A 15,622-nucleotide genomic window follows, 5' to 3' on the forward strand; every position below is an offset into this window, starting at 1 on the left:
GCAGGTGGAAGAGGCTCGTAGGGAGGTGCCAGAGGCCCGCGAGGGAATGTCAGAACATGACTATAATTAGATGGCGGGAGGGAGGGGTCTCAGAGACTAGTTTCCCATAACATAAAAACCGGGTCTCTTAGACCCCTTATAGGCACCGAGAAGTGATGCCTGAGGTGTCCCAATCTACGCAATACGACGGTACGTCAAATTTATGCAACAGGGAATTTATACTAATCATCAACATGCACAGCGAACTCTATGGAAGGGGCGTGTTACGACAAGCAATCAGCATAAATTCGCCTGAATGTCGTATATTTCGCATTTGTCACAAGAATTGCTTGCTTCTCATTTTCCCACTCGCACTCAGTTCTCGTTGTCCCGTCCTGCTGTTCTATCGTAGTATTGGCTTTATTCTCCTGTTTCCATGGAGTGACTGAAATCTTACCCGAAGCTATAGAGGTACAACGCTGGCTTCAGTCTAGTGTCTGGTGTACAGCAGACGGCACGCGCATATCAGTAGAAAATGACTTTGACGACGAAATCGGACAAATATCTGGGAGCAGCATCGATATCGTGGAAGTAATCCTGGCCAAGGGGTAAGTTTCTCATAGTTCAATATGTCCTTGCCGAGTGTACCCACAGGGTACTCGCGAATGACACGCGCGGTAACTTCTGTCATGGATCCATACAGATCCATACCCACGCCGTATCAAACACCGTTTACGATGCGGCTCGCGGAAGAAGAGCCTCCTATCGCGGTTAATCTGGTGCATTTTCTTTCCTATTCTTCCATCGCAGCTTCTTATCTATCAAGTGTTTGACTTCATTGTATACCTGGATCAGACATCGCAATCAGAGCATCTGGGCACCGTGGGGAGATGCGCTCAGAAGTGGGTGGCTTTACCGATTGGTCAATGTGTCAGCCTGATGGTGAAACACCTGCTTGATGATTAAAGATCTTTCACCATCAGACTGACACATCCACTGTACAACTGATGACGGAACAAATTGGCGATCTTCTTGCTTGTTAGAAAGGACTTGTTCGCACACCACTCTATGTAGTATTTCACCTTCTGGAAGTGTCGCCTTGCATTGGGAGAAACCTTGAATGTTCAAACGTTCAATTTAATTCAACACACGTAGCACGTAGAGATAGATTGTCAATGACCCCAAATATAATAACTCCACACATTGTTCTTCCATACCTGACTGTCATCGAAGAAACACCACCTTCTCCTGCGCGTCTGAAGCGATCCAGGCAGTTTCATGGATGATACCCAACCCAACACGCTCCATCAAACCCTCATTCTGACTCACCGCCATCACATATAACATGCATCCATGGTAGGACTTCCCAAAATTTTCTTCGTCATACACACCAGTAGGCGCACTGGTCCGGGAAAGAACGATAAACTCGAGAGAATCCGGCGGGGAAGGGTCTAATGGAAGGATGACAGTGCCAACCCAAGTTGAAGTGGAAGATGGACTGGAGAGAATATTGAAGAGATCGTGATAGAAACGTAAGCTTGATTCTTCGTGTTCTCGCCTTGCAATGCTAAAGCGGCTGGAAGTCGTGCAGAAAATGAGAGTACCCGGCTCCAGCGGCCGATGAATATCTAAAGTTAGGTGAGATGGGTCTAGGATGCCTTGCGGGGAAGAATATGGGTTCATCGCTGCTTGTGGTTTAGGAAGTTTGAAGGCCCGAGAAATGCGCCGAACATCAAGTTGCGCTGGGACACCATTACCGTCCACGATGTACCAAACATCAATGAGTGTCTCTGCTACTACTGGCCCGGTAGAATAGAAGGTGATCGAGGTATACAGGGCTTCCCCCTGGTAGTGAACAGCACCACGCCACGCAGCCCATGCCCAAGAAGGCCATGGTGATGTGCCTTCGTCGGTGAGAGAACGACGTGCCTGAGGCACGTGTGGATGATGTTGCCAGAGAAGCGCGTGGTCGAGGTCTGTCAATGTCATTCCAAAGCGAAAGGCTTTGGCAGGGTCACCCCCACCAAGCTCAAAACCTTTTGCCAGGGCATTCGTCAATGCAGTGATAGCATCCACAATGTCTGACTCCACGGTGAGATGACGTCGCGTATAGTCCGCAATGGCACCCATGTAACTGCTCATGTATTGATCTGTGTCTAAGTTCCCGGGTTTCGGAAGGCGGGTGAAGTTTCCTGCACCTCTATACCGCAGCGGTTGGCTGGACGATGCGAGGCGCTTACTTTCAGTGACGACGTCTTCACAGAAGATATCATGTCTGCACTCAAAGTAGACTTGGTGCCTAGTAAAATATATCCTTCGGCGGAAGAGTGTAAGCTCTTGGTATGTCCAACCACGCGTGCTCCATGCGGACTGAGTGAGAGCCTCCATAGGCATCGGCAAGGGCACAGAAAGATGAAGTCCTTGAACGACCTCGATGTGCTGCTCCCGCCTTCTAGTTCCTGGACGATACCCTGGAAGAGGGTCCCGAGCCGATGTGCCGCCAGCAGCATATATCGTGAAATAAGACTCTCCATAAATCAAATCCATGGCATGTATCTGGCTCATCTTGTCCTCCAAATCATCTTGAACGATGCATAGAGTGTCGATCCATATGTAACGCTCGCCAAGCTGTCGAACGAGTTGAATGGAATCTGTGATGGTATCAGGGAAGTTTGCCGTGTTCAACCCGCCAGGCGCGGACCGCTCTCCTATATTGTCCTTCGTCGTCCAATACTCCGCTCCGATGCCTCCCCATAGGTAACTGAGGGCGGCATAACGACAGGCGAGAGGCGCCGGCACCACAGCCATTGATACCACGTCCACCATTCTGATAAACTCCGGCAGTCTCCTGTCGCTGGCCATCCACCAGACCTTTTCACATATATCTCCGTGTCCTTCCTCGCACAGTTCGATCCACTTCTTCACCAGGCCGACATCCACAGTATCGCCCACTCTGCGACCGTGAAGGTCGGTTGGTCTGTCAAACTTGAAAGTGTCTTCTTCCATGACTTGAATGGGTAACGTTAGTGCTGAATGTGCTGCGATGAGAGCTGAGTATATCTCTCGAGGGCGAGTTGATGTATCAATGACGAGGCGGTGGCATAGTTGTTTGGGTTCGGGTCTGGGCTCCCGGAGACATCCAGTCTCCATCGAGAACAGCCCACATTCAATCCCTGAGAGATCGAGGTCAGGAAACTTGTCCAACAACCATGTCCGACGGACGACCAATGATACGAGGCGGCAGAATCCGCATTGGTCGGATTTTTGCAAGATGGATGAGAGTGAGCCTAGCGGAATCGCATTTTCCTTCAGGACTTCTTCAAGGAGAAGATGTCGCAGATCCAGTTCTGCGCAAACGGAACAGAGTGGTGCGTTGGGAGTGCCATCCCTCTGCTCACCCTCTCCGATGAGTCTGCTGCGCTAATAAATAGGGTCATTGTGTTCCTCACCTGAAGATCATTTCGTGCTTGATCATGCTGTAGGAGGTGGTCGGATTTGGAGGTCCCATCAGGTGCGATATTCTTTTTGCGTTTGTGAACGACTAATAGCCAAAAAACCGAAATACCAAGAGCGCCGCCTCCCAAACCCCCAGCGAGGGCCAACTCATGTGCAGACACCAGACTGAGAGCCTGAAGACAACGGGCGGAAGCGGTCAAGAGTGAAATTTGAATGGATTGTAAGCTCTGCATGGTTACTCCCTGCCAGCGCCAGTGTAAGTTAGCCTATTTCATGACGCGTCGCTCATGACAGGAACGACAAACGCAGTATACTCACTTGAGATGCACCCTTGATAGTCTATTTGTTCAATGGGGAAACCACAAAGTCATTTGAGTTGACTCATTGCAGTTACTAGTAGGAGATTATGGCAACGACTCGGAGAAAGGCGACTACTGTGCCATGCTGCATGCGCACGGTAGTGACATAACGAGGCTCGCGCATTGAGATAACAGTTTCAACGTTTGCTTGATCACGTGATGTGACTTTGCCGCGGCGCCTGCCTGTGATACCTTTTTCAGACTTCTTGAAGTTGTAGCTTTTAACGACAGACAAGATATCTCTGGACTCTGGAGCCAGGGCGGTCCAGCACTCGCGTGCACAGGTATGCATCAATGTTCGTCTCACCGCAGATATTGCAACGCAGGATTCAGGTAAAGTACCAATTTCAATTGAATAACGTTGTCTTAGCGCTTTGACCATATGCACCGTGTGTATCATTTATTCTGATCAGCAGGGCACATGGAATCCGAGAGTTGACGACCTAGAGACGCCATGGACATTAGTACACAACATACTCACATATCGATAGCGTAAAGAAATGGCCGGTCGTCGCGTCAATGACAAATCCCCTCCCTACATACAAATTTCTTTGCAAATTTGGGTGTCATGTGCTTCCGCGACTTTTCCGTGCTACATGTCCCATATAGACTGGCTGATGAGTTTCTCAAGATCAACGAGTTCTCCACCACTAGTCAAGGCAGCCTCGAGAACCGCGACGTCCTTCAGTGCACCAAGGGGGCTGCCAAGACCATCATCTTTTCCTGCTAATGCTACAAAAAAGCTCGCCTGCTCCAATTCCACGCCTCTGAATGGCTCGTCGATAACTTCCTCCTTTTCGGGGCCAAGCACACCGTTCGCACCACGGGTGGCCGACTTGATAGTGACGCGAAACCCGGGCTCCTCAACGTTACGGATGAGGTCACGGACCATGGTTTGCTGGACCTTGAGCCAGCCATCTGTTCCGGTGATGATGATGCCGCGTTCCAGATCGCAACGAGATAGGCTGGGTGCAGCGAAACTGAGCTCGAAAATGCCATGTGAACCATCTGCGTTTTTTATGATGGTGTTGATGGTATCGTGGGGCGCAAGTATCTGCTTATTGAGCGATGCAAACCCGGACAGGTGAGTCATTGCACTTGGGAGTATGACACGAAGTGCTGCAGCGGAGTGCTAGAAGCAAGTCAGCGGCAGTATCCACAAACATTTCACCACAGGCACTCACCACACCGGTGTCAAGCTACACTCAGGCAAGTGTCAGCCGTTGGAGTGTGGTGTAGTGAACGCAACACGGATCTTACCACGAAACCTCCTTGATGCTAATTTAATCGAAGCACGGACACGAGTCAGACCAGACATTACACGATGTCGAGGAAATCGACTTACTTCCGGGAAAAGACGCCACGCCGAAGTATACCATTTCGTACCCCGATCCGTGAAGTTAACAGCGCGAGAGCTGAAGAAGGTAACCTTTCCTATCTTGCCACCTGCGATAGCGCGTCTAGCGGCGATGTGGCCTGGCTCAACCTCCCAATTTTCGGCTACTCTCCACACTAACCCTTTGGGTTTGTACTGCGCTTCATATTGAGCGATCAATCCGACACCAGACGCCACATCTGCTGAAACGGGCTTTTCACTTAGCACGTGTTTGCCGGCGGCGAGTGCTTTCAAGACGACGGACGGCTGAAGGGTGATTGGGAGGATGATTATAACGGATGAAATGTCAGATCTTGCGAGAAGTGCATCAAGATTTAAAGATGGATTATCGTCAAAGTAGACATCAGGGGCAGTGTTGAGGAGGACTGTTGCTTCGGCAGCGAGTTCACGAGCGCTCTTCTCTGATCGCGAGTAAACGGCTTTGAGCTTTGGCGCGAGAGGGCCAAGTTTTTGCAGTGCAGGAAGGTGTCCTGTTGAAACATCATTAGAAGGTGAATATTCGGACGAGGATCGGGGAGTTAAGCAATTGGTTATCTTGCATACCTTCCTTAGCAAAGATACCCGCGCCAAGGATAGCAATTCCGGTGTCTGAAGCCAACATGATAAGTACTGGTACAAGTTTATGCAGATGATACCTGATTGTTAGATAGGCCCGCAAACGTGAACGGTAATGGGGATGAAAACACTACCTCCAAGCAAGAAAGATGTACCATAATGTAATTCTGAATCGGCTTCTGCTCTTCACCCCCATCATTCTCACTGTCACGGGGAATTATCGGACAGCACAATGTACACGATCATGCGACGCATAGAATGAGAAAAGATATGGCTCACATGTTGTATTGTCCGGAATACACTCCCGTGTCCACTCCAAATTGCAATTGGAACAAACCTGCTATTTTGCCCTAGACAGACCATAGACGCATGAGGATAGCCGTTCTGTCCTTGGCATATTTCGTTTATCACTACTGAAACGGTAGGGTATCAACCGTATTCCAAATTAAACCAATAATCGGGTCAAGATCGAACGCTGCTGGGTGGATTCCAAGATCTGCACATGCACAGCCTGATATTCTGCTTGACTTTTCTGAATAGCCATGAATACATGTCATATTTCAAAGCGCTCATGGCATATCGTTCCCGCTCTCAATCATCTCTTTCGCCTTAGTGTCATTTATCTCCTGATCTCTCTGCATCCTGCATACGACACACATATTTAGCTACCGTAAACAGACGCACGAAGGAGGAGAGTCACGTACAAGCCTTCGTCTTCGAGTACAGTTGTATCCTTGATGCGCAGGCAGATCATCGGGAAAGAGAACACAAGACCAGCGACGACCAGACACCACGTAGAGAGGAATATATTCATGTAGCTGTTAGACCGAAATCAACCTTTCGAAGGTGGTCAATTGGTCAAGTGGCAAAGACTTACGGAAGCCTAATTGCGTCCATCCGCCACACACCAGCAGCTCCAGCACTCTGGATGGAGTGGTCTGTAAAACAAGAATAGTTAGCACTCGCTTGCTAGGCCAAGGCAAAGACCCGGCGTACAAAACCCGGAGTAAATAGCCAGCTTGTTCGTATCATTACTCATGGCTCCGATGAGCCAGAAGCTCGTCGTCTGCCACATTGCGTCCAGCAGTCCATAGAATATCATAAGCCAGACATGTGCCAGGTACTGCGGGTCGTAAATATCCATCTTCTGCGAGTCTGGTGGGACGGTGGCGCGGGTATACGTCCTGGATACAAGATCGTCAAGAATTGACGGCAAGGTTTATCTATAGTGGAGAATGCGAACCGTTGATAGTTATAAGCCCAGACGTGCACCACGAATGTCATCACCAATAGAATACTCCACCCAGTAAACGCGCGCACACGTCTCCGCAGCTTCTTGGAGTCTAAGATGACTCCAATGATTCCGCTGCCAACGATCTGCGAAAGCCAGTACATAAAATTATTTAGCGATCTCGCGCGGATGTCGAAAAGTGCCGAGTTATAATCGTTGAACTCTGCTCACGGTAGGTCAAGCGCTCAGGTAATGGAAATTAAAAGAGACGCACGCCAGGTGTAGAAGTAATTACTCGCAAAGAACATCGGAAAGAGCAGGAGGATCATGGGGTCTGTGATGATCGCAACCCACAAACCATAAAATTCGGACTTCCATGACGGATGACGAGGCATCACGACCCTCGTACCGTCCGTGCGGATCATCTTGTCGGGATCGGCCATCAGCAGGGGGATCGTTACGCCGAGAATAGTAAGAACCAGGATTCCGACCTGTGCAGCAATCATGATGAGTGACAGTGGCGGCGAAGTGTTGTGGGACGAACATATGTTCCATTGCTGACTTGGTAGGTTGACGAGTTGGATTAAGATGAAGACACGAGGGGGAGTAGACTTACCGCTATTGTTCTGAAGCTGTAACGTAAGCGCTGTCTTGAATAATAGACCGCGGTACATACCGTTGAGTGGATATTCTGCCCGAAGGATACGGTAGCTCCTACCACTGCCCCCAAGTTGAAAATGGCCCAGAAGATACTGATAAATATGCCCTTCTGTGCTTCAGTGCAGTAGCTTAGCATCATTGCGCCTTGAGCGGTCCACAGGAACGCGGCGGTAACGCCGAGAATGGCACCCGAGGTAACGACAAACCAGCCAGCACCAGGGTGGATATTTATTGCGCTGGGTTGTCCATAAGGACGGATGTCAAACAGAAAAAGAAAAATACTTGCAGATAAGAACCGACGTAGAGCGCATAGCCCAATGTTCCAAAAAGCAAGGTACGCTTAGCGCCGATCTTGTTGTTGACAGTTCTTCGCACAGTCAGTTAACCACTGGATGATCATGGGGGTGAGAATCTATTTACCCGGAGAAGAACGCGAAGAACGCATATGTCGCGTACACAGCACAAGTCGAATTCGCAGAAGTCGTTGGGTTGACCTGGCCGCCTCCGCCGAGTCCAGTGAGGGCGTTGAACATCCCAGGGCATAAGAAGCAGACAAAGGCAAGCATGACTATTTGCGTTATGGGGTGGTAGTAGACACCACGCAAGCCCTTTGGTCGTTCGTAAATGGAGACAGAATCATTATCATGGTCGTTGGAGCCGCTGCCTTTCTCGTGAGCAGAACTGGACATGATACAGAGACGAGGAAACAGTCCACGGTGAAGACATAACGCGTAGATGTGATTCTACTTATATGCTGTCTGGCAGACAGGGCACGGGACGTGCTCGCGAGGGCGAGTGTTGAACCGCGGAACTGCGAATTCTCACCTTCTCTGTTCTATCATAGTTTGAGCTATATAATAATAGGTCAATGGAAGTCGCGCGCCGAACGACCCGCACAAATGTGCGCCCAGACAATGATAAGGGATCAGGTCGCACTTGAACGATGTGCCTATCGAATAGATAAGGTGAGGATTTGAATTTTCTTGCGGACCGTCTGAAGCGCATTCCGAGTCAGCATGTCAGTGGCTTGTTTGAATATACGGGCAACGGCAGCAGCCAACGCGAAACACATGACCGATGATAGAACCAATATAATATATGTCACAAGTTGAGAACCGTGACGGTAAAGCCGATGAGTGTGACATGCAGTGACACTGTCACAGAAAATATCTGAGTCCTGATTTGGTGGTTACATTGAACGAGCGTACCGGCGTATCGAGCACACCGTCAACCATGGCGTCGTCATCGTCATCCACAGCGCTCTCGCACCCTGTCGTATTCACGACCCAGGCGCCCTATGCATTCCCCTCCCAAAAATTCATGATCCCCTTGGACTGGAAACGCTACCAGCTCTCCCAGCTCATCAACAAAGCACTCGACCTCCCCAAGCCTATTCCATTCGACTTCCTTGTCCATGGCGAGATGCTTAGAACGTCTTTATGGGAATGGCGCGCAGAGAAGGGTGTTGGAGAGGTGAGCGAAGTGACTAAGTTGTTTGAGAGAGTGACTGACGTTATGGCAGGAAGATACCTTGGAAATTGAATACTTTGAGAGTGTTATGCCTCCTCAGCGCATGCCTGAGCTTCCACACGAGGATTTGGTATCTTCGGTATCATGCCAGATACATCAGTGTGTTCCACCAGCGTATATCACTTCGCGATCTAGACGCTAAACCTTAAATTCCACCATAGGCATTTCGTGACAGCATCATATGACGGTCACCTACGTCTCTTCGACTATTCGCAAAATTCTGTTATCGACGCCTCTGTGCACCAAGCACCCATCACTTGAGTCTGTGTCCTGCCATCCTCGTCATCAGACGAGTCTTACATTCTAGCAAGTTCGTCGCATGACCTCACTGCGTGCCTTACGCGCATATCTCTAAGCTCAAACGGTCCCAGCGCGTCCACCGTCGCTTCTCTTCATCTACACACCAGCCCACTATCCTCCATATCTACTGATGCATCTGGTTCGCACCTCTTTACATCTTCATGGGACGGCCTTATCGGTGTCTGGGACACCTCAATACCTGATGACCATCAAGTAAATTTAGAGCGTGGCGATGACAGAAAAAAGCGGCGTAAGACCGCCCCCGCAAGCATAAAACGGAAAGCACCAATAGCAGTGCTAAAATCGCACACCGCACGCGTATCAAAAGCATTATTTGCTGCTGGGGAACCTGCAAAAGGTAAGGCGTACAGCTGTGGGTTTGACTCGACGGTGCGAACGTGGGATGTTGAGAGTGGTGTGTGTATAAATACTATTGTGAGTCTTATTTCACATTGTCTGAACCTAACTGAATGTATATCGCCGCACCAGAACGTTCCCGAGCGTCCAATGCTCGATCTCGCTGAAACACCTGATGGGAACATCGTCCTTGCTGCATCCACAGACCACACCGTATCTATCTTCGACCTCCGTGTTTCATCCCTCTCGTCCTCCACAGGTATCATGATGCACCCCGCGACTCCATCCTGCATCGCCACATCTGAAAGTGGGAAGCAGCAGGTGGTGACTGGCGGTTATGATGGCATTGCACGGCTATGGGACCTGCGGAGCACGAAAGGCACTGTGACCAGTTTCAGGGTGTGGGATGGGATGAAGGTACTTGCAGTGGATTGGGTTGGGGATGTGGTGGGCATCGGGGGCGAGGGCGGCATGGAGGTATGGAGAATCGCTGGGGGATCCTAGGTTTGGTTAAAATCCAATCGTCTTGAGTCAGATCGAGTTGCCTTGACCTTGGCACCTTGAGTCCAGATATCCGCAAAAGCTAGCGCAAGATCCGAAATTCGTCAGGATTCAAAATTAAAACATATGTACATGAGTACTTAATCCATTCTTGCTGTTCTCCCATCGTCCAAATCTTCGCACTAATGAGTTTCATGTACCCTGCGGTTCCTCAATACCTCCTGCAACAAAGTCCAACATTGACAGAGCTTTACAGATATCACACAAGACCTCGAAAATTGCACAGACTAATTTTCTACTAGCAATCCAGCAGTTTCTCACTGCCCACTACCACCAATACGACCTTCTATATACCTCCGCAAGTTACCCTGGCGCCACCTCCAGGCACAAACTGACTTCCACGATCAGCTCTAACAATGCTCAACAGAGCTCAGCGCTTTGATGGGTGCTGGCAGCACTGGCTATCGTGTTTTCACACTCGCCTCCGGGATACATTGTCCCTTCTCTAGGGTAATTTTATGTTTCTTCTTCTCGTGTCGACCCTACGATCCAACACATTTACTTGCTTTCCATCACCCATGCAAATACCGCCTATGTATGCCGCCGCCAGATTTCTTCCCTCTCGGCCTCGACCCATCCTCCCTAAACTCGTGTCCAACCGCATGCACCAGCTAGACAAGACTCCCCCACGTTGTCCCAACATGCCACTGTCACTAATGATGAACTTCAACTTCGACAATGGTGACCCTTTGAGGCGTTGGCATGATCCTTCACAATGGACTGCAAATAAAGACCATTAACTTCGATGAAGTGCCAGAGGTAGCTGCGCAACGGGAGTTTGAGATCGCTGCCACCGCTGGCAACTAGTTAGCAGTGGCCTGTATTCATAGGTGATATTCCCTCTGTTGGTCCTAGATCACCTGGTCCCCAAATCGTTGATGCTATAAACAACTAAAAGCTACAAGTGTCGATACGCAGAAAACTGTATGTAGGAGTACAGAAATTATTGTGAAGGGTTGCCAAGCTTAATGAGATTGGCCCAGCTCGGCATGATTGTAAATATATCTAGAGAATCATCGATATCCTCCGGCTCCTCGTCATTGGACTGCTTCATTGCCCTTCGCTTTAATAGCTTGATGCGGCGAACAGCTCGACGATTGCCATGGTGTCGAAGCACATCGATACAATCAAAAAGGAAATCCCCCATATCGTCATCAATGTCCAAGGGGTAGTAATTTTGCGGGTAGGTTAGGAAATAGTGCTTGTCCATGCCACATGCCACAGCGTCCAGAGTCGCCCATTTATCCAAAGGGCGCAATCCCGTTGGCAACAGGACTCCCTCCCTGTAACGCAAGCAAACCCAGATGAAAACCCACACAAATGATTCTAGATCGTGGCGATACATATGTTTGACTTCGCCACTTTGACCCTTTTCGGGGAGAAGGTCGATTGCCATAAAAGGCACGGTGCCCGTGCGTTCGTTGCCCCGAGGACCTAGGTCATCCGCCAACGAGGAGAAATCGTAGTCGTTTGAAACGCCTATCCGCTTCCCGTCTTTCCAGTACCACATCATGTTTGTAGGGCTCACATCTCGGTGATATACTCCTTCCTTCCACAAAGTAAGATGGCCTGCATGCTGTGTCAACGAAAAGCCTCGTAAATGCGATGAAAATACGTACACGAGATACACTGACGCCAGACGTCAAAGAGCTCTTCGCCGTGTAGCTCCGTAATGGGCTTGAGCTTGCGGGATACGAAAATGTAGAGCATGCGACTGCCCTTGGTGGGTTCTGGCATGCCGGGCGCTTCTCGGAAGCCAGATGTTGGACCCGTGAACGTGTAGTGCCAGAGCAGCTCAGGCAGCCATCTAGCCAGAGGAGGCTGTTCGGCGATGCCATGGCATTCTTGTCCATGCGAACCTTGCGCTTCTCGTCGTACTTCTGGATCTTTTTCTTTTTCTCGAATGGAGTGCATGCCGCGGCGCTGTTGAAAGGATGAATGACGAGGACCTATCGTTGCAAGTGCGACAAGTCAGTACTAGCAGTGACGACGCGTTCTGAACTTCTGGCCATGGGGCCTGAGCCATCAATACGCGTGGCACGTGACCCTAACAAAACGAACAAACAATTATCTAAATCATGTGCATGATCCTTTACTGTTAGATGACTTACCGCAGGCACGGTATTTGTTGCATGCCTCATCTAAACGCAGTTCTCGCCAGCCTTGCCAGTAGTCCACAATTTCTCTTTAGAAGCAGAATCCAACGCTGACAACCACAGAGAAGAGCTGTTCTGATAAATTCGACAAGCAAAATCGAACTGCAGTCATTGGCCAAGTGATGTTTGTAATGATGAGAGTGCAGTTCCATCTACAACCGAGTAAGATCGTGGCAGAATTTCAAATTACAGTAGAAATGGTCATAATGAATAATGAAAAAAATGACAAAGAAATTGATAACAATTCGACTTTTGACATATAAAATTATGCACCTTGGTAGAAATGTCGTGCATCATGCTCTGGTCATAATGCATAGTGGTGGTATATGGGCAAACATGTCTCTTTCATTTCTTATAATTTATTATGCATTACTATCTCTGGCCCGGTGTTGCAAAACTTTTGACCCGTTTTTTATAACACAACAACTACACAACGTTAAAATGAGCCAAAAACACGAGCAGGTAGGATTCAGTACGTACTGTAATGCTATGAAAAAAAATAGAGAAATATGTCAATGCTACGTTGCCAGAGAGAAGCCGGTGCGAAACAGTGTTTGAGCACAGAGTTGCAAAATTTCTCACCCGCAAAGAAGTCGTCGCATCACACTATGTCACACAGCCGCTTTTACTCTCCGATGCCGTCAAGCACAATTGAGCGAGAATGGGTCCCGAATTGTGTAAGTATTGGCCGAGTTGCCGAGCCGCGATTTATGACTCCGAACACAATCTCACACCTCCTGTCACGTCTTGCATCTCAATGGTACAACATTTGTGTCTCTCAACACCACTTACTTATCACGTCGGAAAAAATTAGAGTGATATTAGAAGGCAATGGGAAACCACTAGTGAAATTCCTGATTTTTTTAGTGCATGTGGTGGCTTCCCTCCGATGGATTGGCGTGGACAGTGCACATTCTCAGCAGTATTTCGCTGCCGCAAGCACTTCTAGTTCATTTTTCGTAGAATAAAAAATATGTACAGTAAGCTATGGATCAAACATCCCCTAGAATCATTGTGCTAAGGAAATGAGTGAAATATGAGTGTGCTACGTCGCGGTTTGCAACTCCGGGCCATTTTGCAACACCGGGCCAGAGATAGTATGCATTATGAGCATTTCTACTGTACACGACAAGACTTGCACTGTACTACTATTTGAGCTATCGCTGACGCGCTAGGTTCCTAACCGGCCAACCCTTGGTCGTCGATCGATCATCCCGCGCTGCACCTAAACACATATCAAGTTTATGTAGCGGCGGCCCGTATCCATAGCTAGGTGATGGTTTTTCTTTTAGTCCTAGATCATCTGGTCCCAAAATCGTCGATGATATAAACAACTGTAAGGTACCAGTATCGATTGACAGAAAACCACATGTAAGAGTACAGAAAACCGCATGTAGGACTACAGAAATCACTGTGAAGAGTTGATGAGCTTAATGAGGTCCTTCCAGGTCGACATGGATGTAAACTTGGATAGAAAACCATCGATATCCTCCGGCCCCTCATCGTCGGACTGCTTAGTTGCCTCTGACTTCAGTAGCAGGTTGCGGCGAGAAGTTCGATCCTTGGAATCCTCTAGAAGTATCTCGACACAATCCACGATGAAAAACCTCATATGTTTCTCAATGTCTGTGGGGTAGTAATTTTCCAATTCCCTCAGGAACCAGTGCTTCATCTGACCACATTCCACGGCGCTCTTGGTCGCCCATTTATCCAAAGGGCGCGATCCCGTTTCCAGAAGGACTCCCTCCCTGTAACGCAAGCAAACCCAGATGAAAACCCACACAAATGATTCCATATCGTAGCGATACATATGTTTGACTTCGCCGCGTTGGCCCTTTGCGGTGAGAAGGTCGATTGCCATAAATGGGATGGTGCCCGTGCGTTCGTTGCCCCGAGGGCCTCGGTCACTCGCCAACGAGGACAGATCGTAGTCGTTCAAAACGCCTATGAGCTTCCCGTCTTTCTCGTACCACATCATGTTTCCAGGGCTGACATCCCGGTGATACACCCCTCCCTTCCACAGAGCAACATGACCTGCATGCTGTGTCAACGAAGAGCCCCATAAATGCAATGAGAATACGTACACTTGATACACTGCTGCCACGCATCAAAAAACTTTATGCCGTGTAGTCCCGTAATGGGCTGAAGCTTGCGGGATTCGAGGATGTAGAGTACGCGACTGCCCTTGGTGGGTTCTTGCACGCTGAGTGCTTCCCGGATATCGAATGTCGGAGTCGTGAGCGTGTGGTGCCAGAGCAGCTCAGGAGTATCGTCTTTTGAGGTAGCGTGCACCTTAGCGATTTCCTCAACCTTGGCCGCAAAAAATTCGGCGGCATAGAGGCCCTTCTGGATGGTCACATCTAGGTCGGTGTCCGTGCCGTCGGGCTTGCTCTCGGTTTTTTTCGCGGCGATTCCAAAGTATCCCTGGCCTTGTGCTTGGAGCTGGACCTGCAGCTGGGCAGCAGTAAGGCGGGAAGATAGAACTGTAGCTTGGTCGATTTAGTTTGATCTCGGCATTCGAAATACAACCACTTACGTGCCGTGTCGGACGCAGGTTGCTTTCTCTTGAACTCGATGCAAGCTACAATATCTTGCCACTGGCAGAGAATGTTGTTCGGAGAGACCATGTCATTCTTGTGCATGCGAGCCTTGAGCTTCTCGTCGCGCTCCTCGTCGTACTTCTGAATATTGTCCTTTTTCTCGAACGGAGCTCATGCGCTATTGAAGAATGACGAGGACCTAATATTGTTCCAAGTGCAGTTCAACTCCGACGACGCGTTCCCATCAATACGCGCACGTGACCCTGACAGAACCAAAGGTTCCGAAGACTCTATCGTACATGTAAGTAGTTGTCCCACGAGGTGACAATTGTGTGGGTTCGGTGACTCCCGAACAACTGCAGCGGTGACTTACTGTTAAAATTTTGAATCACGAGTCCTTTCTTCGCGCATCTCTTGGTGCTTTCACCACTTTCTTCAACAAGGTCTCTCTGAGTCGTACTGGTGCTTGCAACCTCAGCCTGAGTTGGCAGTTGGCACAGCATTAATACATTAATGGTTTACCCGGTCTCGTAACGGTCTGA

General features: G+C 49.1%; 6 protein-coding genes across 6 annotated transcripts; 1 reads left to right on the forward strand and 5 right to left on the reverse strand.

The window, feature by feature from the left end:
• Positions 1–1,203: 1,203 nt before the first annotated feature.
• On the reverse strand, positions 1,204–3,941 carry DEU56DRAFT_892838 (heterokaryon incompatibility protein-domain-containing protein; the record flags this gene model as incomplete). The annotated part of the gene is made up of 4 exons (XM_041356329.1): positions 3,754–3,941; positions 3,429–3,677; positions 1,998–3,369; positions 1,204–1,883 (listed from the first exon to the last, which is right to left on the reverse strand). The coding sequence occupies exons 2-4, from the start codon at positions 3,666–3,668 to the stop codon at positions 1,204–1,206; spliced, it is 2,292 nt and encodes a 763-aa protein (XP_041204263.1). The 5' UTR covers positions 3,669–3,677; positions 3,754–3,941.
• Positions 3,942–4,386: 445 nt separating this feature from the next.
• DEU56DRAFT_963199 (uncharacterized protein) lies at positions 4,387–6,105 on the reverse strand (the record flags this gene model as incomplete). The annotated part of the gene is made up of 5 exons (XM_041359381.1): positions 5,734–6,105; positions 5,140–5,660; positions 5,055–5,072; positions 4,979–4,993; positions 4,387–4,926 (listed from the first exon to the last, which is right to left on the reverse strand). Exons 1-5 carry the CDS (start codon positions 5,789–5,791, stop codon positions 4,387–4,389), a joined length of 1,152 nt encoding a protein of 383 aa, XP_041204264.1. The 5' UTR covers positions 5,792–6,105.
• Positions 6,106–6,133: 28 nt separating this feature from the next.
• Positions 6,134–8,863, reverse strand: DEU56DRAFT_826400 (major facilitator superfamily domain-containing protein). The gene is made up of 13 exons (XM_041354335.1): positions 8,845–8,863; positions 8,462–8,790; positions 8,057–8,296; positions 7,923–8,003; positions 7,653–7,872; positions 7,593–7,602; positions 7,521–7,537; positions 7,251–7,467; positions 6,989–7,199; positions 6,742–6,929; positions 6,623–6,683; positions 6,450–6,563; positions 6,134–6,387 (listed from the first exon to the last, which is right to left on the reverse strand). Exons 2-13 carry the CDS (start codon positions 8,476–8,478, stop codon positions 6,315–6,317), a joined length of 1,449 nt encoding a protein of 482 aa, XP_041204265.1. The 5' UTR covers positions 8,479–8,790; positions 8,845–8,863; the 3' UTR covers positions 6,134–6,314.
• Positions 8,864–8,869: 6 nt separating this feature from the next.
• Positions 8,870–10,327, forward strand: DEU56DRAFT_873194 (ribosome biogenesis protein YTM1; the record flags this gene model as incomplete). Its single annotated transcript, XM_041355844.1, has 5 exons — positions 8,870–9,109; positions 9,159–9,280; positions 9,328–9,403; positions 9,461–9,901; positions 9,956–10,327. 5 exons carry the CDS (start codon positions 8,870–8,872, stop codon positions 10,325–10,327), a joined length of 1,251 nt encoding a protein of 416 aa, XP_041204266.1.
• Positions 10,328–11,156: 829 nt separating this feature from the next.
• DEU56DRAFT_826408 (uncharacterized protein) lies at positions 11,157–12,647 on the reverse strand. The gene is made up of 3 exons (XM_041354336.1): positions 12,496–12,647; positions 12,004–12,431; positions 11,157–11,953 (listed from the first exon to the last, which is right to left on the reverse strand). The coding sequence occupies exons 2-3, from the start codon at positions 12,296–12,298 to the stop codon at positions 11,328–11,330; spliced, it is 921 nt and encodes a 306-aa protein (XP_041204267.1). The 5' UTR covers positions 12,299–12,431; positions 12,496–12,647; the 3' UTR covers positions 11,157–11,327.
• A 1,187-nt stretch (positions 12,648–13,834) lies between these two features.
• On the reverse strand, positions 13,835–15,294 carry DEU56DRAFT_892845 (uncharacterized protein). The gene is made up of 3 exons (XM_041356330.1): positions 15,077–15,294; positions 14,625–15,029; positions 13,835–14,574 (listed from the first exon to the last, which is right to left on the reverse strand). The coding sequence occupies exons 1-3, from the start codon at positions 15,180–15,182 to the stop codon at positions 13,949–13,951; spliced, it is 1,137 nt and encodes a 378-aa protein (XP_041204268.1). The 5' UTR covers positions 15,183–15,294; the 3' UTR covers positions 13,835–13,948.
• Positions 15,295–15,622: the final 328 nt, after the last annotated feature.

Source organism: Suillus clintonianus (assembly GCF_016758775.1).
Source record: "Suillus clintonianus strain FC179 chromosome Unknown DEU56scaffold_93, whole genome shotgun sequence".
NCBI lineage: Eukaryota > Fungi > Basidiomycota > Agaricomycetes > Boletales > Suillaceae > Suillus > Suillus clintonianus.

Excerpts from the sequence above, each read along its gene's own strand:
- DEU56DRAFT_892845 (XM_041356330.1), bottom strand. The coding sequence starts at position 15,182 with ATGCACAAGAATGACATGGTCTCTCCGAACAACATTCTCTGCCAGTGG. Across the intron at positions 15,030-15,076 it reads ACCTGCGTCCGACACGGCAC|CTACAGTTCTATCTTCCCGC; the intron begins GTAAGTGGTTGT and ends AAATCGACCAAG. Across the intron at positions 14,575-14,624 it reads GTGGCAGCAGTGTATCAAGT|GTCATGTTGCTCTGTGGAAG; the intron begins GTACGTATTCTC and ends CACAGCATGCAG.
- DEU56DRAFT_826400 (XM_041354335.1), bottom strand. Across the intron at positions 7,873-7,922 it reads CTCTACGTCGGTTCTTATCT|CGCAATAAATATCCACCCTG; the intron begins GCAAGTATTTTT and ends TGGACAACCCAG. Across the intron at positions 7,200-7,250 it reads TAATTACTTCTACACCTGGC|AGTTCAACGATTATAACTCG; the intron begins GTGCGTCTCTTT and ends TACCGTGAGCAG.
- DEU56DRAFT_826408 (XM_041354336.1), bottom strand. The coding sequence starts at position 12,298 with ATGCACTCCATTCGAGAAAAAGAAAAAGATCCAGAAGTACGACGAGAA. Across the intron at positions 11,954-12,003 it reads CTGGCGTCAGTGTATCTCGT|GCCATCTTACTTTGTGGAAG; the intron begins GTACGTATTTTC and ends CACAGCATGCAG.